Consider the following 22,733-nt stretch of genomic DNA (forward strand, 5'->3'; position numbering starts at 1 on the left):
TGAATGAACCAGTTAGGGAAAGTCCCCTTACTGATTTCAATTCTGCAAGACATCTGTTACATTATTCAGAAATTTTAGAGGGTGAAATTCTTATATAATCACTAGATTAACATTACCATGCTCACACAAACACACACACACATACACACACACACAAAAACCCACCCTTCTCCTCAACCTGCTTTTTTGTTTCCCAATAAAAATAACATGGCTTCCTTTACTTGATAAGAAATATCTCAGAAAGAAAGAGCCTTAGCCATGGGAGTCAGAAGACTTGTGTTTAAAGCCTACCTCAACTAGACATCAACTGGGGCGTCCTTGTGCAAATCTTTAAACCTCACTGGAACTTGGTTTTCTCACCAGTAAATAATAACGATGAAGGTATTGTAAGGACGAAATAACACACACATACTACCTGCTGCTGCTGCTAAGTCGCTTCAGTCATATGCGACTCTGTGCGACCCCATAGACGGCAGCCCACCAGGCTCCCCCGTCCCTGGGATTCTCCAGGCAAGAACACTGGAGTGGGTTGCCATTTCCTTCTCCAATGCATGAAAGTGAAAAGTGAAAGTGAAGTCGCTCTGTCATGTCTGACTCTGTGCAACCCCATGGACCGCAGCCCACCAGGCTCCTCCGTCCATGGGATTTTCCAAGCAAGAGTACTGGAGTGGGGTGCCATTGCCTTCTCCGACATATACTACCTAGTACCATTTAAATTTCAGTGCTGCCTGTTCTTAAGAACATAGTATTTCCTTTGTAGGGGAGGAACTGAGTTATTTATAATATGCAACCAGCAGTTCACATCTCTCAAACCCACTATCCTCCCCAAACATCTTCTCTATTATGACAGTGAGAGAAACATATCCATCTTCATCTCAGAGTCTCCAAAAGGTCTATAAGTGCTACTAAGTTCATGTGAGCTGGGCTTTTCTTTCTTTAATCTCTCTACGTTCTCTTTCTTCCCCTAACCCAATCTGATTTCACCAACGAGCTCTCACCCATTGTGTGTAACCAGGCACTGCCGCAGTCCCAGCTTGCGGAAGATATCCACCACAATCTCCATGGGCGTAAGGTCAGTCACAGTGAAGGGGCTGAGATCCAGGATGTTCCGAAGCTTGAGGGTAGGTGGGGTGTATGGTGGCACTGGAGGAGAATGTTCAGTGAAATAAATGACGGAAGTGCTCACAACTCCATCCTGTTTTTTTCGAGCATTTTCTATTGGAAAAAAGTAGGGGGAAAAAGTTAAAAAAGAAGGACTAATTCTATCCTTCTGGCCCCTAACCAGTCCCCTCTCCCTTCTGTCTTCCCCATTTCATGCACGCATGCTTATTTATTGTATAGTTGATATACAATGTTGTGCTATTTTGAGGTCTACAGCAAAATGATTCTGTTCTATGGGCTTCCCTGGTGGCTCAAATGGTAAAGAATCCACCCACAATGTGGGAAACCTGGGTTCAATCCCCGAGTTGGGAAGCTCCCCTGGAGAAGGGAATGGCTACCCACTCCAGCATTCTGGCCTGGAGAATTCCACAGACAGAGGAGGCAGGCTAGAGTCCATGTGGTTGCAAAGCGTCAGACATGATTGAGCAACTTTCACATGCACACACACATATAAACATATATATATGTTGTTTGTCAGATTCTTTTCCATTACAGGTGATTATAAGATACTGAGTACAGTTCCCTGTGCGATACAGCAGGTCCTTGTTGGTCATCTATTTTATATATAGTAGTGTGTGTCTGTTAATCCCAGTCTCCTAATTTACCCCTCCCCTCCCCTCACGCATATTTATTTATTATTTCTATAGTGGACCTCCTGTCCCCTTTATGAAATCCTTACCAATTGAAATAATGAGGTCTCTTCGGAGGACAAAACCCACAAGTCTTTGGGACTCCCGGGACACCACCACTGGGAAGCCACTGTAAGTTGTTTCACTGATTATGGTCTCTACATCTTCCACAGTCATACTGTCCTGAGTAAGGACAGTCAACAAAGGATCATTTCTCCGGGGTTTCATCACATCCATTGCCAGGGTCTTATGAGCAAACTCTTCTTTGGCTTCAAGAAAGGGGTACCCATTGAGACGGATGTGGGCATCATAGATGCCCTCCCGCCCAAGAGCATCCGCCACCCACTTGCTTGTCATAGCTGCAGCCATCAGAGGCACAATGTATTCCAAGCCACCAGTTAATTCAAACATTATGACAACAAGAGAAACGGTCATCCGAGTCACCCCACCTGCAAAAATAGACAACAGGCTACTTAGTGAAGGCAGGAAAAGTATAGGATTCATTACAGTTATGGGCCTTTCACAGGCCCCATCCAGAAAAAGTTACTTACCAGAAACATCACTAAAAGGAGGCCCTTGCCTACAACTGCATAGACTCCTGCAACTGCATTCAAACAAGTTTACAATGGACAGGAGTCACACTTCTCAAAATAACCTATACAAAAGATACCTCCTTCACTCTTTTTTCATTTGTTTGTTGCTCCCCACCAACTCCCAATTATAAAAGTAATTGCATAAGATGTCTATGATTTGTATAAAACCACAGTCGTGAGAGGTTCTCTGGGACATGCAGGCCCACTGTAGAATAATTGCAAACTATATATATGTTTAAAGTATATAAAGGAAAGTCTTACCCGTAAACTCACTGCCTAGAAATATGCTGAGTAAAAATTTCAAGTGACTTTTTTTCAAAAACATATGTTTTTATATAGATGAATTTGTATTATGTTTAAATTCCTCACCATGCCTTTTCTCCTAACTTTATGTTAGGAATACTTTGCATATTAGTACAAATTTATTTAAATTGTATTTAAAAATATTAAACATATTAGCATCACATTCAGTGGCTCCATGGTATAGCATTATATGGATGTACCATAATTTATTTAACCAGTCCCTTATTGCACTTTTAGGTTGATTACAGTTATTTGCTATTACACATAATACCATGATGAACATTCTTGTGCAGGTATTTTTGTCCAAATTTCTGGTTTCTTCCTCAATATGACAGGATTTGAGAGAATTCCTCTCCAATGGGAGGAATGGAGATATATGGTAAAGAATGCCTTCTTAAAGCACTTGAAAATGGCAAACCCAACAAGAAATGGATTGTTTTTTTTTTTTTTTTTAACCTACAGTCAGTTATATATAGTATAACTCATCTTTATAATGCCACCTGGGGAGCAATTTCTTTGAAACCAATGAAAACAATACTCACCCAAACAGGCTGCAGCCCCAACCATCGCATAAAGGCCAGGGGTGATGCAATCCGCTCCTTGACTGCACCAGCTATTGAAGATGGCCCAGTCATGGTGGTAATAAGCCAGCTGTTCCATCCCAACTCCCAAAAGCCGACCTGCTATAGCACCAACAGCCATGCTAGGGATAAAGAGACCAGAAGGAATCTGCAAAGAGAAAGCAACAGATGGTTAGTGAGAAGTGATGTAATTACATGGCATGTGATAAGGGCTAAAGGACTGACCCTCTGCAAAGCGAACAGGCCAATGACAATCTAACTATGCACTATGCTAGCAAGTGGCTGCAAAGATCTGTGTAACACTACAGGGACTAGAGGTTCTCTGGGACGTGCAGGCAAGTACAACTGCAAAGATGCTTACCCTGATTCGGGGTCCATCAGGCAAGAGCCTGAACTCTCCAGACCAACACAGAACTGGAGGTAGAAATTAAGCCTTTCCCAAAGAAAAAGGAAAATAGATGGAGTTTCTCATATATGCAGACAGTTTACCCAATTTTGAATTCTTATCAATAGCGATTACCCTTTATTGACTATCTACAATGCTCTATGCTGGATGCTCTACAGACTGGATTTTCTGGGTTCTTTACAACCACCCCAAGAGGCGGGTGTTATTATCCTCAATTCACAAACGATCTAAGGTACAGAGAGGTTAAGAACTCATCCAAGGCCAAGATTTAGTAAATGTTGGTGATAGGGTTTAAATGCAATGCTTCTAATCACTCTCATGTATTGAATCTTGACCCACTGCCCACACAAAAGGATGGCATTTGAGGTTTCAGTTTATTTTAACAGTATAAAAGAAATAATAAATAAGTTTTTTAATGAGGTAGTGACTATGGTTGCATGACTATCCCAAAAAGGAATCCCCATCTGTCTCCTCTTTTTTTTTTTTTTGAACTCCTAGAATGTAATTGGGGCTTCTCTGGTGGCTCAGTCAGTAAAGAACCCACCTGCAATGCAGGAGACACAGGTTCAATCCCTGGGTCAGGAAGATCCCCTAGAGAAGGAAATGTCAACCCACTCTATTATTCTTGCCTAGGAAATTCCATAGACAGAGGAGCCTGGTGGGCTATAGTCTATGGGGTTGCAGGACATGACTTGGGGACTAAACCACCACCACCAGGATACAATAGTGCATTCTCAATTTTCTGTGCTAAGAGAGGGAAAATGATGACAGGGATAACCCAAACAGAAGATTATTTTAAAATAGCTTTGATTCTAGAATAAATTTGAATTGGGGTGGGTCTGATGGTCTGCAAATTCACTTTTAAATGAAAGAATAAAGCCATGAGGTGCAAAGTAACCCAAGAAGCACTGCAAATATGTTCAACATGTTGAGGATGGATATGAATTCAGAGATTACTGTATTCCCTAAACTGCATTGTTGGCCCTTATTTTCTGTTTTGAATCTATTTCTCTAGAGAATAGAGGAAATACATTGGTAGTTGAGTGCTAAAGAAAAGAAGGGCTTCCATGGTGGCTACAGATAAAGAATCTGCCTGAAATGGAGGAGACCCAGGTTCAATCCCCGGGTCAGGAATATCTCTGGGTCTGGAAGATCCCCTAGAGAAAGGAATGGCAACCCACTCCAGTATTGTTGCCTGGACACATAAAAACCAAGGAAGATAAAGAAAATACAAATTTTCCTTCTTGATTTCTTCTGACACATGGAAATTACAACGGTACTGAAAATAAAGATATTGGCCTGATGTCAGCTTTTGATAATCTAAATATTAATTTAGGGTCACCTATGAAGTTCTTGATAATTGGACACTGTTAACAACTGTAAAAAATACGTTTAGCTATGTATTGGGTTGAACCATATGAAATTGCTATTTCAGTGGTTAAAATGGTTGGCAACTTCATTTGGTTCAACCAACTACTTTGCTTTATTGGTAAACTCCAAAGCCACTTTATAAGGACCAAAAATGTGTTGGTCAGATATTGTTTTGATACAAAATGCACTGGGATAAATACCTCACCATCCTTTTTGAGTGGCAAAATATGTTTTCCACAGAAAAGGAGAAAACATTTCTACTTTTAAAATCTCATCACCGAGGTTTGCATTTGGCCTAAAACTAGGCTTGGACAATTTTAGATAGCCATACAATTGTCTAAGAAGTTATGAGGATATTGAGGATATGTGCGGGTAAAAGGGGCCTTGGGGTGGGTTAGTGGATAATGCTGGGTGAAGCTGGACATACTCCATGAACTACGAGAATTTTATGGTATCTTGGCTTTGCCCTGAAAACCTACAGACACACAAATATCCAGGAAGGACCAAAAGAATCTCCTCACCTTCATGCCAAAGGTGAATATAGTGATGACAATTTTCAGTATGAGTGTCAAGGCCAGCTGCCACATTGCACTGTAGACTCCCACGCCAGCTGGTCTGTCGGGCAGCTCACCCGCCTTGCTTGTGTTGAAACGGTTCTCATAATCACAGAGTTTGGAGGAGTCCAGGAGGCCACAGTCATTGAACAGCTCAGAGATGAGCTCACTTGTGCTCACTCGGGTATACTCATTGGGGAAAGCCAGGATGGCAGTGATGGCTGTCACGACAAGAACCTCTACGACAGGATACTTGCCCAACTGGGTAGTCTTCCGCTTCCGACACCAGGCAATGTTAGTGCGGATAAAAAGAGCTCCCCACAGACCACCAAATATGCCCAGCAGAATGAAGGGCACAAGCTCAAAGAGATGCCATGGGGTGTGAAATTCCACATAAAATAGAACCAGGCGGCTGTTTCCAAACGGATTGATGGAGCGTAGAGTGAATGCTGCCACTAAAGCAGCGAAAAATGAACGCCACAGTGTTTTGAGGGGAAAGTAGTAGCTGACCTATAGGAGAAAAAGCGAGAAAATCAACTCAAGTCAATATGCAGGAACTATTTGGGGTGAAAAACTGTGCTGTGGCAATTCGAGCTGAGGAAGAAAATGGCCTGGAAATCTCCAGTCCCGTGGCAAAGCACTGGAGTTGGGCAGAGCACTTCAGGACTGCAGTATACACAGACAATGGCCAGAATTCCTGGCACAAAATCACAAGCGTGGCTCTACAGACAGATAAAAGCAGTTACCTCTTCTAGGCTGAATAATACTCCACCAATAGGTGCCCCAAAGGCTACAGATACACCAGCAGCGGCAGCGGCTGACAAGACCTATGATTCAAAACTCAAAATTAGTGACAGAATAAGGCCACTTTCCTACCTTCAGTCACGTTTTAAAAGGAATATTGGTGGTTACCAAACGTAAACAAAACAAAAAAAACTTTACCTGCTCTATACCCAGCTTATTTATGAAAAATGAAGTTCAACATATATTTACTTTGAGAGCAAACACTATCTGCTGAATCTTGAACACATGGTTCACATGCTGGAACACGTAGCGGGCCTTCCTTTGTAATTAATTTAGGCGTGTACTTGATTCCAAATTATGCTCCCATCCCCCATACTCCCAATTCCACAATTGATTTATGGTCTGTAAGACCTATTCACCACCTAAATGAAATATTTACATTATGTAAATATTTACATATGTAATTTACACAGCACTTTCTTTATAAAGAAAAGCTTTTAAAATGAGATTTTAAAGATAGCTCTAATCCCTGCTTATTTAACTTATCTGCAGAGTACATCATGAGAAACGCTGGACTGGAAGAAACACAAGCGGGAATCAAGATTGCAGGGAGAAATATCAATAACCTCAGATATGCAGATGATACCACCCTTATGGCAGAAAGTGAAGAGGAACTAAAAAGCCTCTTGATGAAAGTGAAAGTGGAGAGTGAAAATGTTGGCTTAAAGCTCAACATTCAGAAAACAGAAATCATGGCATCCGGTCCCATCACTTCATGGGAAATAGATGTGGAAACAGTGTCAGACTTTATTTTTCTGGCTCCAAAATCACTGCAGATGGTGACTGCAGCCATGAAATTAAAAGACGTTTACTCCTTGGAAGGAAAGTTATGACCAACCTAGACAGCATATTCAAAAACAGAGATATTACTTTGCCAACAAAGGTTCGTCTAGTCAAGGCTATGGTTTTTCCTGTGGTCATGTATGGATGTGAGAGTTGGACTGTGAAGAAGGCTGAGCGCCAAAGAATTGATGCTTTTGAACTGAGGTGTTGGAGAAGACTCTTGAGAGTCCCTTGGACTGCAAGGAGATCCAACCAGTCCATTCTAAAAGAGATCAGCCCTGGGATTTCTTTGGAAGGAATGATGCTCAAGCTGAAACTCCAGTACTTTGGCCACCTCATGCGAAGAGTTGACTCATTGGAAAAGACTGATGGTGGGAGGGATTGGGGGCAGGAGTAGAAGGGGACGACAGAGGATGAGATGGCTGGATGGCATCACTGACTCGATGGACGTGAGTCTGGGTGAACTTCAGGAGTTGGTGATGGACAGGGAGGCCTGGCGTGCTGTGATTCATGGGGTCGCAAAGAGTCGGACACGACTGAGTGACTGAACTGAACTGAATGATACAAACTTGAAATAATGATTGGCTCACAGCTAATCAGGAGCTGCAAATATTCAGACAAGAGGTATTTAGAGTTTCCTGTACTATGTGCCCTAATCCACACCTAGTGACCTATGGAACAGAAATAGGAGGGTGACTAGAAGCAAAGTTGGGGATAGATTTTGAAGGGAATAGTCCTAAGACCTAAGTGTGTCTAGGTGTGGCAAGGAAAAGGGTAAGGAGAGAAAGAAAGAGAAAGAAGCTGTCAGACAGAAATTAAAAGGGACAAGGAGGTGGGGAAAGAGAGCAAGTGATATTTCAAGAGTACCATCTTTGTAGACATATGAATGTAAAAGGTGCATGATAAACACACCAACACACCAGAATTAATAGACCAAGAAAGTCAGTTTGTTGGATTCTGGTTGCTGTGGAGTGATATATGATGTGTGGTATCAAGGAGCTATTTTTAAAAGGAAGTAAAATAAAACTGTCAGTTTTTTAAAGAAAAAAAAGTGGTTCTTGGCAAATAGGTAGGTTTTTCTGGAAGTGCAAGATGGCTCAGGAAAACGAAGGGTGTGGGGGAAAGTGATCTCTGGTGCTAGCTGGGGAGGACTCTGAAATTCAAGACTAGAATGGCTTTCATCTAAGAAGGATGAGGACATTTAACACAGAACTTCAGAAAGGGGATTTCAGTGACTTTGTTTAGGATGAATTACGAGGGAGAAGGAAGAGTTGAACTGGCCAGTAAGTTGTAGAGTGGAGTCTACCTGTGCCCTGCTTTCTCAAATCTCTATTTTACGCTCAACCATCTGGCCACTATGACAAGGCCCGAGGACATAAAAGGGTTACTGCTGATGGTGAGAACACCAGGAAAAAATAACTGCAAACTCTATATAAGCAATAAGAAGTGAATGACATATTCAACTATTCATGAGTTTAGTTAGAAATATATGATATCTGTACAGAAAAACAGCCAAATCAAACTCTTCTTTCATTTTATAAGAACTGTTTGAACAAAAATGCCAATTTTATATTAAATAAAATGAAAGTAATCACCAATCTACAGTTTCAAAGTCACCTCTACTTATGCAAAACCAGCAACAATCAACACTTTACTCTTGCCAGTTAAAATGTTTTTTTTTTTCATCTCTTTAGCTTCTGTTGTACATTACTCCTATCGAACAACTTCACCAGTATAAGACTGCCTTTATGTATTTGACAGATAGCTAAACAACCTACTCGGATTTCCCTCTCTCTCCTGCTAGCCTACCTCTCCTGCCAGGAACTTTTCCCCTTGAACCATCAAAATGTATTCCACATTTTAAATTTCAACATCTTTGAGTTTTTTTTTTTTTTTTTCCGAGTCTTATGGGGAATTTTGTTTTCTTTTGCTTTCAGAATAAATCACGAGGTTCTAATTTTGTGAAAAATCCTCTTCAATGAAATAACCTTGGTCTTGACCCATTCCATATGTGATTTCTTTGTAATTCAAGAGGAAAAAAAAGCAAGAACCATTATTTTCTCAAATTCTTAATTATAGCAGGAAAAAAGTAACTAATGACTTGGAACTTCTTAAAAAATGGTCTTCCTCCTGAAAATGACACACATTAATAACTGTATAAACATGAGAACAACTATAGAGATACTGCAGTGGGACTCATTTGCAGGGCTGAGGTGGAAGGCAGGGAGAGAGAAATCGAATACAGAGAAACAAATACAGTATGCTGTTAGGTAGAAATAAAAGATAAAAAAGCTGGCATCTGAAACACATGCTGAACTTATATTCTTTCACAGGAATAAACTTCTTTAAAAAGTCTTCCATTATTTCTGCAACTTCTTTGGAACAGAAATCACACATTCTTGTATAGAATTATATATTATAAAAAGTTAAAGTCTTTACTTCTTCCTCACCAGCATCTACCTCACTTTCCCCCTCACCAGAAGTAGACATTTTTTTTAACAGTTTGGGGTGAAACCACTTCTCAGCCATTTCTTTCAAGGAGCATATATACACACTTTACAAAAACATTAACTGACTTTTACTATACACATTATTCTGAGATTGGCTTTTCAAAGTTTAATGGTACTTTATAGCCATCATTCCATGTTAGTATACATAGCATTATCTCATTAAGAGTTGCATAGGATTCTAGAGTATGGACAGAATATTGTTTATTCAGTCAGTCCCCCACTGATGGTCACTTGGATTGCTTCAGTTTTTCACTATGTTGACAGATGCTGCACTGACTATTCCCACAAACCTTTGTGCACACACGGTAGAATGTCTGCAAGATAAATTTCTAGAAATGGAACTTCTGGGTCAAAGAGTATTTGCATTAACCAGTAGAATCCCCCAATTGTCATCCCTAAGATTGTACCATTTGTGCTCTCACCAAAAAAAAAAAAAAAAAGACTGGTAAAGTCATTTGTTATTACCTCTCTGCGCTTGGCTTCATTCTTCCTGTATTTGTTGAAGCAGTGGCATAGGATGTTCCCACAGCAGCAAGCCACGTGCACTAGGGGGCCCTCTTTGCCCAAGCTCAGGCCAGATGACACTGCCAGTACCAGTGTGATGGTTTTGATCATCAGGGTCCACTTACCCAAATAGCCCCTAATAATGAAACCACTCAAGATAGTTTTTATCTGCAGGTTAAACACAGATTGAACACGGACTAAGTAAGGAAACAAGGCTAAGAAGCAATAAATCTGGTCCTCATTATAGAAACTACACCTTTTAAACAAGTGATACATAAAAGCTTGAAACTGTGATTCAAGTTTGGGAGGGGACCCAGGAGACCAAGAAAATGAGAAATGTTCTTAAAACTTTTATGCTCCCTTTTCTTTTGTGGGGGGGGGGGGCGCATGTGATAGCTGGGCAAGGGAGTACTGTTAAGTATGAGAGTGCATGTGTGTGGAGAAGGGGCAGCTGAGAGGGGAGGGTGTTTTTCTTACTTTCCCTTACTAGTATAGCCTTGACTCTCTGCCAAAAAATCTGTAGCTATCACTTGATCAGGAAACAGAGAGAGGCAAGGCCATCCAGGTAACCTAAAATCTCAGTGGTTTCAGTTACTATCAAGTAATCTAAACCAAAAGTCGTTAGAAATAGGGTTTTAATCACCCTCCTTCTAGCCCAAATCATGTTGTAAAAAATGTAGCAAAATAATTTCATTTCTTCTGCTCTAAAAAAGTTGACAGTACCACTATTTTTTCAGACCAGAATCCTGTGGTCTACCCTAAAAGCTTCTTGGTTAGGAGTCGGGGAATTCTTCAGGGGGCTGGTTCACCAGAAACCCGTAGGAGGCTAGGAATTAACTCCCTTTAAATGTTTATGTGGCCCAGTCTGGGAGGAAACTTAAGGGAAGATCTAGAAAGGCCCTAGACTGCCTCAGGATCTGATCTCATTTAATATTCAACTACAGTATATGCTGGAATACATATTAAATGGTTTTAACTAAAAAGGATTAATTATTGTTACCACTTATAAACCATTATAAACCATTTTAGAGACTCACCTCAGGGATTCCAGAGCCACAGGCATAAGGTGCAAACACCTTGACAAGAGATACAGCAAGGAAGGCAAATAGGAGAGCCCAGAGGACGTACATGAAATAATTGACTATGTAGGCAAAGGCTCCCTGGAACAGGGGGAAAAGAAAGAAGCTGGTTTTAGCCTAGACAACCTCAAGGAGGCATGCAGCTCTTAAGTAATGGGTTTTCAGGAGAGGAGGTCAGAAAATAAACAAACAATATTAAATTGCTCAAAATGTTTCTTCCAGACTGTCAGCAAAGCAACTACTAAAACACTGTCAGCTCATTTGCTACAGAAAATGAGAGGCTTTGCTCCACCCAAAGGAAAGTGAGGATGGCTTCTAAGGATGGACAAGAATGAAAACACAAATTCACTTTCTATATGAGTGCTTTGATAGATTTTGTAGTCAAATATATATATATATATATACACACACACACATATATATATATATACACATACACACATACTATGTCAATTTCATTAAAAGTCTTAGCAGTCCTTTTATTGAAATGGCTGAACCTTGGCTACACATTTCAAGTGAAGACTGGCTCTAGAATTCCATTAAATTCACCTTTGGCTACTACCTACCTTGGTGTCAAATTCTCATAGGCGGTTATAAAATTCTTGGGTGTTTTCCTTAAAATAAGCAATGATATTCTGTAGAGATGACCACATCTTTGAGAGAATTTTTCCACTGTAGTAGCAAAGATGTAGTCATTGAATAGCAACAAGAATATGCAGTAAAACGTTTTGGGCTGTGACCATCAGATAAAACAATGAGATATCAGATAGCCCAAAGAATAAAACAGAGATGACTATTTTAAAAAATGGAAATAATATACTTATTCTTATATAAGAATATATACATATTATTATATATTATAATGAAGTCTGCCAGAAAAGAAATCTAATTTTGACCATTAGTAAGGATTCACCACCATTTGCCTTGCAAAATAGCTATGCCTTAAAAAACAAACAAACAATATTTTGAACATTGGCGTAAGATGCTTGGTGATAGAAATATTAGAAGTTGAAACTCACTCAAATTATATGGATCACAAAACTCAGTGGACTTTTGGCATCTTAAAACCTCCCTCCATGGGATTCTCCAGGCAAGGGTACTGGAGTGGGTTGCCATTTCCTTCTCCAGGGGATCTTCCTGATCCAGGGATCGAACCTGGGTCTCCTGCATTCCAGGCAGATGCTTTAACCTCTGAGCCACCAGGGAAGCCCCTTAAAACCTAAAACACCATCAAAAAATTCACTGACCTAGACGAGGAAAACCAAAACACTCAGGTTTTTTTTTTTCCTGAGTTATAATTTTGACATAGGCTTCCCATTATTTTAGTCCCTGAGAGGAACAAATGATTGCTCTCTCTTGGCCTTTAGAATGTAGCTAGGGAGGAAGAATACGAGGAGGAAACAAAGAGGAAAGGGGAAGAAAGAAGAAAGTGGCTGAAACTGACTAGAGGCAGAGATCAGGAGGCCAAGTTCCTGGCAGCAGAACTCTTTAAAAGCTAGAACTAACTCTCCCCAGGTAAGGATTTCACTCATTAAAAGGACAGCCAGAGAAAGTTATCACTTGAGCAAATCTCCAATTTGAAAGTTACGGTTGGAACACTTAAACACACATACACATAGCTCAAAGGATTAGCTTTGGGAAGCCTTGTGGTGATGGAATCACACTTCTACATTTTGATTGTGGTGGTGGCTACACAAATCTATATATGTGCTAAAATTACAGTGAACTGTGTGCCTGCACATACACACTCACTGTCTCCTTCCCCCTCTTTCTCTTCTATGCTCATAAAATGGGTGAATATAAGGTCTGTAGGTTGCAACAATGTCACATTATTTGTTTTGCTAGTGTACTATAAACACTTTGGCCACCTGATGTGAAGAGCCAACTCATTGGAAAAGACCCTGACGGTGGGAAAGATTGAAGGCGGGAGGAGAAGGGGATGACAGAGGATGAGATGGTAGGATGGCATCACCAACTCGATGGACATGAGTTTGAGCAAACTCTGGGAAATGGTGAAAGACAGGGAAGCCTGGAGTGCTGCAGTCCATGGGGTCACAAAGAGTCGGACATGACTGAGGGACTGAACAACAACAAATACTTAAATGTTAGGGGCTTCCCAGGTGGTGCTAGCAGTTAAGAACCTGCCTGCCAATGCAGGAGACATAAGAGACGCCGATTTGATCCCTGTGTTGGGAAGATCCCCTGGAGGAGACCATGGCAATCCACTCCAATATTCTTGCCTGGAGAATTCCATGGTCAGGAGAACCTAGCAGACTACAGTCCATAGGGTTGCAAAGAGTCAGTCACAACTGAAGCGATTTAGCACATATGCACACATACTTATGTCATGACTGGGGGAGGCTGGGTGAAGGCTATGGGGACCTTCCTGTACCTTGGTTTGTAACTTCCTGGGAATCTATAACTACTTCAAAAATAAAAAGAGTTTTAAAAAAGCAAGGGAATCACACACACACACACACACACACACACACACACACACACACACTCATGCTAAATTCCAGGGCTTCTCAAACTTTTCTCCATCCAAGAGGATGGGGGTGGGGTACCCAGACAGGAGCAGAGCTGAAATAGAGATTCTGTTTTATCTTAAACATGGAAATCCTTCATTCCTTTACAACAATTGTTTACATTTAATTTTGGGGAAAAAAATTTCTTCCAAATACTTGGGAAACACTGATACTCTGGGAAGGCACACAGCACATATGCTGAGGTTTCACATACCCTCTGGTATGCTGACCTTAACCCGGTTTGAGAAGCACAAACATAAACGTCTCACACGTATAGTATGCAGTTAATCCTCTAATTGACCTCTTTCACAAGCCAATATGCATAGTCAGATATGTACATAAATACTCTTATTTCTGACATTATTTTCTTATCCTTCTTTTGCCTTGACTGAGTCTGCGGCTGGGGGGGGCGGGGGCTTCAAATTGTTTGCGGACCAAAGTAGGTATGAAAATAAATGTTAAATGTACAAACAACTATTCCAGTCTTGTCCTTCTCACTTTCCTAACACAGTAGATGAGGACTGAGCTGGGATGGTACCTGTTTTAGAAGTACCTGTGCAGAAGCCAGAGTGGAATTGGGAGTTGAGAGTTATTTCATGTGCTTTTGTGTTCAGTAGGAGAGATCTAACACACAAATCAAGTGGTAAGAGCAAGGTAAGGAACTGAAACACAAAGTTACTGTTATATCCAAAACAATTTGCTAGAAGACAAGGACAAATTCAATTTTCATTTCAAAAGGGGGCCATGAACAATTTTATTCCTGGGTTTCTGCTATTTTGCTAAAGAATATATTTTTTTAATGTTCTAATACAATGCTCAGGGAAAATTTGCTTAAACACATTTTTAACCCATTCCATCTTTTGTTAGAAATTATAGCTTATCCGTTGGCTGACTATGGCATTTCTACGGAAATTACTAGAGAAAGAGTCAGTCACACCATGTACTAACAACTAAGAAGAAACATGGTTTGTTAAAAACAAGCAAAAAAAATTATTTTGTTGTATAAGCATCAAACTCCACATGTCAGAAGATATAGAAACAGGGCTGCACTTAAACCACAGAGAAAGGCAGCTGGCACTGGTTCCCCTTTTCCTGAAAAGGAAAGTAAAGGAAGATTCCACAATTGCCACGAGGACAGTATAAGAAATGAAGTAAATGTAAGAAAAATTAAGTCAGCAGTTCAGAAATCTTCATGTGTTACCTCATTCGTGCTGATGATAAGCTGGGACCAGCTATTCCACTCTGGGCATTTGTCTCTATTTTCAAAGGTGACATGGTTGGAGTTCCAGCAACAGTGTTCATGGTTAAACCAGATTCCTAATGTACATATACCTTCTTTTAAATCTGTCATCCAGTGAGCAGAGATGTCTATCAAGCCAGCTAGGGAACCTGATTTGAGGGAAGGGAAGGAAAGGTTACGGTTGTAAGAGAAAATAAGGGAAAAGGAATCACAATAATGGACAAGTATATACATTTTTATTCTGTTTGCAACCTCCTTCTGCAACCTCCTTTGCAACCTGATTGTCTGCTTGCTTCTTACCTATTATTTCTGATAGATTTTACCTGTTTCAAATGCCTCTTCAAGAGGGGAAAAAAGCATTGTCTACACTAAACACTGTGTCTTGCAGAATTTCTATATGGGAAACTTAGAAGAGAGCAAAGTGGTTGGGTTGGGGGTAAGGAGTGAGTGGATTTGACTTTTAGCTGCCTCACCTGGCAAAGACTCTGCTTTGACTGCGAGTTGATGAAGGTTGATCCATAAAGAAAGTCAAGTTTATTAAAGATTGTTTTATTCTCACTTTATACATAAGACTGAGAAAATCTGAACTGCCCATGTTGAAGAATATTATATGACATGTATTTGAGATGGCTTGATGGGGGCAGTTGATGAAGACCATGAGGAGAAGCGCTCAGTCTTGATACTGATTTGTCACCAGGAACAAGGGGATTTGAGCAATGGCAGGAAAGCATTCTAGGCTAAGGGAATGGAATTTATAAAAGCAAATTGTGATGTACATGGGAGATGAGATGAAGCTATAGGCAGGCTGAAGCCTCCTGAGCCTAGGGCATGAACTGGTTTTCTTAGTGAGAAGGAGCAAAAAATATTTTATACAGACCATTCCTCAAAGAAAATTATGAGAATGATTATGAGGATTATGAGGATTCATGTACTATGGCTAGTAGACTGATAGGGTTAAGATAGTTATAATACTTTCAATTCTGGCCTTCTCATCATTTCTGTTATCCAGATGAAGAAACACTGGAATAAAGAAATTAAATGGTCTAGAATCGTGCTTTAGGGAAATAGCAAAGACATCATAAAATTCACAGCACCTGAATTCCCAGACTGTTCCTGCATTCAGACACACTGCTTCTATTGTTGCTCTCCAATGCTTAAAAACAAAATACCCTGTGTGTATGAGGGGAAGAAAAATATTCACTGACCACCTAGTGACAAGACATACATTAAAAAGTGGAGGATATTATGCCTATGTTCCAACAGGCCGGAGGCCATACCGTGTGTATGTTTTGGTAGGTGCTAAGAGTGTTAATACAGGTTATTTACACACTTGAACAACCTAGTCAAATCTGACAAACTGTTTGAACCTACTCTCGGCCACTCCAGCCCCCATCGTCTCTTCCTTCTAAATTCTATTGCACTTATTGCCTGAATTCAGAAAACTAAGCGATGTTAAAGAGTTTGGCTAATTCTCTGGTTGTTTCATGTGTGTACGTCTTATTCTACCTAACCCTGGTACTCTGCATTCTATCTTCCCTTGTATGTCTCCCTCTTCTTTTCCCAGTTGGCTCTTTCTTCCCTGGTTACAAATTTTAGGGGGTTTCCCCTACCCTAGAGAATGCAGTGCTTCCACTTGTCCATGCTATCATTTCATGCTTCTGTCCCTTCTCTCCTTCCAGTGACTACCCAGTAGCTCCAAAACTTCTACAATGGTTACCTCCCCTTGAAATCTGGCTCCTGGGACTCCCTGGTTGTCCAATGGTTAGGACTTGGTGCTTTCACTGCCAGGGCCCAGGTTCAATCCCTGGTCCAGGAGCTAAGATCGGGCAGGCCACTAGGTGCAGCCAAAAGAAAAAAAAAAAAAAACTGGCTACTAATATTTATCTAAGATTTTTTTCAAGGTCACTTGTATCTATATAATCCTTTATCAGCCCCCTTCCTTCTCTTCAGCCTCTGTGTAATATTTTACATTACAGCCCACTCAGTCTATTATGAGCCAGCTCTAAACTGTCCAGACCATATTCTCTCTTCTGTACGAGCCAGAGAATGGGCAGCATTAACACCCTAGACCATGGGTTGGAAAACTATGGCCTGAGGGTCAAATCCACCTCTGTGTTCTTAAATAAAGCTTTTCTTGGTCACAGTCCAGTTTGTTTGTGTACCTACTATCTACAGCCACATTTGTGCTATAGAGATCATTTGGCCCACAAATCCTAAAATATTTAGTCTGGCTCTTTATAGAAAAAGCTTGCTGACCCCTGGCCCAGAAATAATCTTTGAAAACTCTGTTATGAATGAACAGTTTCTGATTTGCTATGATTTTTTTTTTTTTTTTTTTTTTTTAGCAAATGGACCTGCAGAGATTTAACTAACGTAGAAAACACAGGATAGTCACCAGATTTGGCTGTAACACACGAGCTATTACCAAAGTGCACAGAATTAAATCAAATAACAAACCAGATTTACTATGTGGTAGCCTGATGCCTCAAAAGTATCTGGGGGTAAACAAGCCTACTGGATCTTAGTTTCCTATTCCATGACAAAGAAACAAGGGGTGGGATGGTGGAGAGTTAGTATCTATGCATTGGAGAGGCAAGCGCAATGCCACAGCGTTCAAGAAAAATGGGGGCATTTTATGTAAACAATGTGGCACACGGTGAACATCCCCTGCATATCCCCCCCAAGGAGCCCACTGACAGGAGATGGGGCTGCAGGGTGCTATGACAGAATGGCAGCAGCTCCCACTAGCTGCTGTGATCACTTTATACTCCACGGCTCATGAATTATCTCTAAGTAACAGCAGCTTGTGAACAACTGGGTGCTGTGCTGAGTGCTATATATATTGTACTTCATTCAATTCTCACAACAAACTTGCAAAATAGGTACTCTTATTATCCCTATTTTACAAGTCAGTAAACTAAAGCTTTCAAGGGTTAAGAAACCTGCCTAAAGTCAAAAAACTAGCAATTGGTGGGGCTGGGATTCAAATCCAAGAAGCCACAAACTAGAGCTATGCTGTTAACTACCATTCCATCCCAACTACCTCCTGATTTCCCACCTAACTTCTATTTCAGCTCATTATTCCTAGTCTTCCTAGACCCATTTTTTTTAATGCCATGGGAATATAAATCTCAGCATTTCTGCCTGGTATTCTTGGTTTTCTGCTGCCACCACAGGAAGGGAAGCCTGCTTAGGGACCTGTTTTGAAGCTGTATTGCAAAGCAAGTATACTATTCCTGCTGCTGTTGCTGCTAAGTCGCTTCAGTTGTGTCCAACTCTGTACGACCCCATAGATGGCAGTCCACCAGGCTCCCCCATCCCTGGGATTCTCCAGGCAAGAACACTGGGGTGGGTTGCCATTTCCTTCTCTGATACTATTCCTAGATAGACCATATAGTTGGAGTGGCTTAGGAGCTTGATGGAGAAGACAGGAAAAGGTAGTACCACCCCAGTCCTCAACCACCATGAAAGAATAAGAATGTAGGCCCCTTAAGGGTATGAGTCATGTCCTACATATTTTACCCCTAAATGAAGAGAGAAGATGTTTAAGAAGTAACTACAAAAATCTTTCAAGAAGTCCTCTTCTACATCTTCTTTCCTAAATCCAACGTAAAGAAAGCCTGACTCTTTTGCAACCCCATGGACTATCGCCCACCAGGCTCCTCTGTCCATAGGATTCTCCAGACAAGAATACTAGAGTGGGTAGCCATGCCCTCCGCCAGGGGATCTTCCTGACCCAGGGATCGAACCCAGGTCTCTTGCATTGGAGGCAGATTCTTTACCCATGTGGTATATGTTAAAAAAAAACAACTGGGAATTCCCTGGTGGTCCGGTGGTTAGGACTTGATGCTTTCACTGCCAGGGCATGGGTTCAATCCCTGGTCAGAGATCAAGATCCTGCCAGTCACAGAGTTGCTCCCACTTCTCCTCCTCAAAAAATGAAAAAAAATAAAAAATAAAAACCAAAAACCCCATCTCCAACAGAAAGGTTCTTCCTCAAGATAAGCTCCAAAAGTCAGGGCTAACAGCACCTTAAGATGGCTACAATATTTTATAGTATACAAATGCACTTAAATGCATTTCCTTATTTAATCTGATTTATTTAATGACGGAGATGAGGTATCAATACCTCTTTACAGTTGAGGTCATCAAGCTTCCAAAAGGTCCATGAGTGACTTCTTTCATGTAGGAAAACAATAAAGCACAGCATTCAATTCAGTTCATGACTTGGGGAACGGGCACACCACAATTTTAGGAAATCTGTTTAGAAAGTTAACATAGTTTACCATACCTGATAAAAGCCCAATAAGTAGCATCAACAACCAGCCAGAAAAAGCATCGCTCACACTGTGAATTAAGGCCCATGTTGATTCTTTGCTTTTGTTGGTAATCTAGGGAGAAATGAGAAAACATTGATAGATTTTACACACACCCTTGCTTTTTCACATCAAAATGTGCAATAAAGAAACACAAAGACAAACCTATTGATTAGGAGACCAATTTAGAGTTACTTCTCAGATCTTTGGCTCAACCAAAGTCACCAAGAACTCTGAAGTTTACTGAACCTTGTTTTACAAAACCCCACCTTCAATCTCCAGTACTGCAATGCCTGCAAGCACCTTATTCAAGGCTTCCCTATTTAGTAGCTATTTGCTTTCATTTTTAATAAGGCCTTTGTCTTTTATTTATTATTTCTGGCTACACTGGGTCTCCGTTGTTGCACGTGGACTTTCTTTAGTTGTGGTGAGCAGGGGCTACTCTTTGTTGCAGTGTGCAAGCTTCTCACTGTGGTGGCTTCTCTCTTGTTGCAGAGTAGAGACTCTAGGCATGCAGGCTCCATAGTTACGGCACGTGTGCTGAGTTGCCCCATGACATGTGGGATCTTCTTGGAGCAGCGATCGAACCCATGTCCCCTGCATTGGCTGGAGGATTCTTAGCCACTGGACCACCAGAGAAGCCTTCTAGAGATTGTTTTGTTGTTGTTGGCTGTGCTAGGTCTCCGCTGCTGCTCAGGTTTTTGTCTAGTTGCGGAGAGCAGGGACTACTCTCCAGTTGTGCTGAATGGGCTTCTCACTGTGGTGGCTTCTCTTGTTCTGGATTATGGGCTCTGTGGTGCTTGGGCTTCAATAGTTGTAGCATGTGGGCTCGGTAGTTGCAGTTCCCAGGCTCTAGAGCACAGGCTCAGTAGTTGTAGCACACAGACTTACGGGCTTAGTTTAGTTGCTCCTTGGCTTGTGGCTTCTTCCTGGATCAGAGACTGAACACCTGTCTCCTGCACTGGCAGGCAGATTCTTTACCACTAAGCCACCAGGGAAGCCCCTTAGCTGCTAATTTCTTATAACATCAACCTGTTTTGCTTACTGCCATGGTCTCCTTCTGGCCTGGACATCAGATGGTCCAAAAATGGTCTCCTGACTCATAGAAAATAGTCTGATTGTTTTTCAAAGAATAAATAAATATGGGCTTATTTGAGTGGTGAAAATACAATCTAAAGTTTACTACATGAGGCTGTAATTCAGGTCAGGCAAATTCTAAGACTATACCACAAACCCCTAACTGTACAGTGATTATAGTTCCTAAATGATATTAGGGATGATCTCTTTCATTTTCAAAAACCTGCTGGGAATATCTGCAGCTATCAAGAGGTACACAAATTTTTACCTTTTTAGGCCCCAGCCTTGTCAATTTAGCTCTTCAGTGCTCACATTTCAAAACCTAGCATTCTGACAACTTTGGCATTAGTACTTCCCCTTTCTCCGCCTCTATTTCTTATCTTTGAAATGGAAAGTGAGCTACCCCATCTTGATCTGCAGCTACATCACAAGTAATAAATTATTGTGTGCATGTGCTGTGCTGTGCTTAGTTGCTCAGTCATGTTTGACTCTTTGCAACCCCATGGACTGCAGCCCGCCAGGCATCTCTGTCCGTGGGGTTCTCCAAGCAAGAACACTGGAGGGGGTTGCCATTTCTTCCTCCTGGGGATCTTCCCAACCCAGGGACAGAACTTGTGCCTCCTGCATCTCCTGCATTAGCAGGCAGATGTTAAAAGCACTTTAAATTTTCATTTAGACTTATGACTTTAAGTTTCCAATTGAAATGCTGAAAGTAGATGAGGTGACACTTTTCCTGACAGTGTTTCCATTCAGATGATGAACAGCTAATGCTTAAAAGAGGTCTCCTTTGAAGATTCGATAAACACATTTCAATTGATTCTGAATTATTATTATTTGATATAATGTGTCTCAGATGCAACCATATTGATATAATGGAAAATGTGCTCTTGTCATATGACAGGTGGCTTTCACAATCTGAGTAACATGCTGAATAAGCAAATGATGACAAACTAAACTCTGAATTATATACAGAAAAAAATTCTAAGGCTTTAAAACTATATTTTAAAGTCTGCCTGACAAATTAATATAATAGAAAGAATATATGGATATGTTCCCAAATAGCATGAATCTTATAAAAAAACAAAATGTTTTATAGAGATCACCTTTTTGAGTTAGAAGAAAACTCGGTGGGATTATCACAAATCTAAGGATTACAAAGAAATTTCTCAAAACCTGTACCTGGGACAATCCTGGGCTCAGGTGGTCATGAGAAAAGCAGTTAGGAGCCAGGAAAGGAATGAAAAGTGACCTGAACCTGACGGCTCAGGAGATTCACTCAGGTCTGAGAGGAGGAAACCAGGAACTCAGGAGAAAATGGAGTCAACTTAAAAAGCAATTTTTAAATTTGGACTCAAAGCAGAAATAGTAAGAAAGAAAAAAAAAATAATCATACCTACTGTTGGTTGAAGACATGTTCCCCATTGAATCAGGATGATGGAGGCTGAGGCCCCCTACCTTTTGAATAAGCTCTGCACGTGCTCCTGACTCAGACTAGAAATTGTGATTCCCTGATTTAAATGATATTCAGCAGTAAGTTGGAGAAGGCAATGGTACCCCACTCCAGTACTCTTGCCTGGAAAATCCAATGGATGGAGGAGCCTGGTAGGCTGCAGTCCATGGGGTCACTAAGAGTCGGACACGACTGAGTGACTTCACTTTCACTTTTCACTTTCATGCATTGGAGAAGGAAATGGCAACCCACTCCAGTGTTCTTGCCTGGAGAATCCCAGGGACGGGGGCACCTGGTGGGCTGCTGTCTATGGGGTTGCACAGAGTCGGACACGACTGAAGTGACTTAGCAGTAGCAGCAGTAAGTTAAAGGCAAACAACCTTGGTGGGATACTCTGAGAAGTTTTCACATTACTTTGAAAAGACAAAAGTAGGGAGGTTCTCTTGTCATATTCAAAACAAAACTGAGAAATAGCTCTAAGTACTTCTATTAACTATCGTACTAAATTAATGTCATTGATTTGAATTTGATTGGTCTTGCAGTTTTTAGTTGAATGCATAAATGTGCTTTGGTTTTATACTTGTAAAAGAGCTATAATCACAGGTTTATCCTGTAAGCTTCAGTAAACACTCTTTTCCTTTAAAAAGATTCCACTTACTATTCTTAGTTGTAAAAATTCTGCTTCAAGGGAAAACCATAAAGAAAGACGAGATGGGGAAGAAAGATTTTTGAAATTTATTTTGGTCCCTCCCACCAACTGTTTTCACCCTTCTACATAGGCATTTATACCCAATGATCCTTTTCAACCACTCACTATAGGAAGATAAATCATCATTAAATATAA

General features: G+C 40.8%; 1 protein-coding gene across 3 annotated transcripts in view; it reads right to left on the minus strand.

Moving 5' to 3' along the window:
- CLCN5 (chloride voltage-gated channel 5) overlaps positions 1 to 22,733 on the minus strand; it is a 183,346-nt gene that overhangs the window by 7,283 nt on the left and 153,330 nt on the right. For all 3 annotated transcript variants that reach the window (XM_027535518.1, XM_027535519.1, XM_027535520.1), the window contains 9 exons: positions 19,338 to 19,437; positions 15,008 to 15,195; positions 11,237 to 11,359; positions 10,161 to 10,367; positions 6,345 to 6,425; positions 5,566 to 6,108; positions 3,229 to 3,415; positions 1,841 to 2,239; positions 999 to 1,215 (listed from right to left, as the gene is read on the minus strand). In XM_027535518.1, the coding sequence (XP_027391319.1) occupies positions 999 to 1,215; positions 1,841 to 2,239; positions 3,229 to 3,415; positions 5,566 to 6,108; positions 6,345 to 6,425; positions 10,161 to 10,367; positions 11,237 to 11,359; positions 15,008 to 15,195; positions 19,338 to 19,437 (2,045 nt within the window). The remainder of the gene's footprint in view (positions 1 to 998; positions 1,216 to 1,840; positions 2,240 to 3,228; positions 3,416 to 5,565; positions 6,109 to 6,344; positions 6,426 to 10,160; positions 10,368 to 11,236; positions 11,360 to 15,007; positions 15,196 to 19,337; positions 19,438 to 22,733) is intronic.

This window comes from Bos indicus x Bos taurus, chromosome X (assembly GCF_003369695.1).
Source record: "Bos indicus x Bos taurus breed Angus x Brahman F1 hybrid chromosome X, Bos_hybrid_MaternalHap_v2.0, whole genome shotgun sequence".
Classification (NCBI taxonomy): Eukaryota; Metazoa; Chordata; class Mammalia; order Artiodactyla; family Bovidae; genus Bos; species Bos indicus x Bos taurus.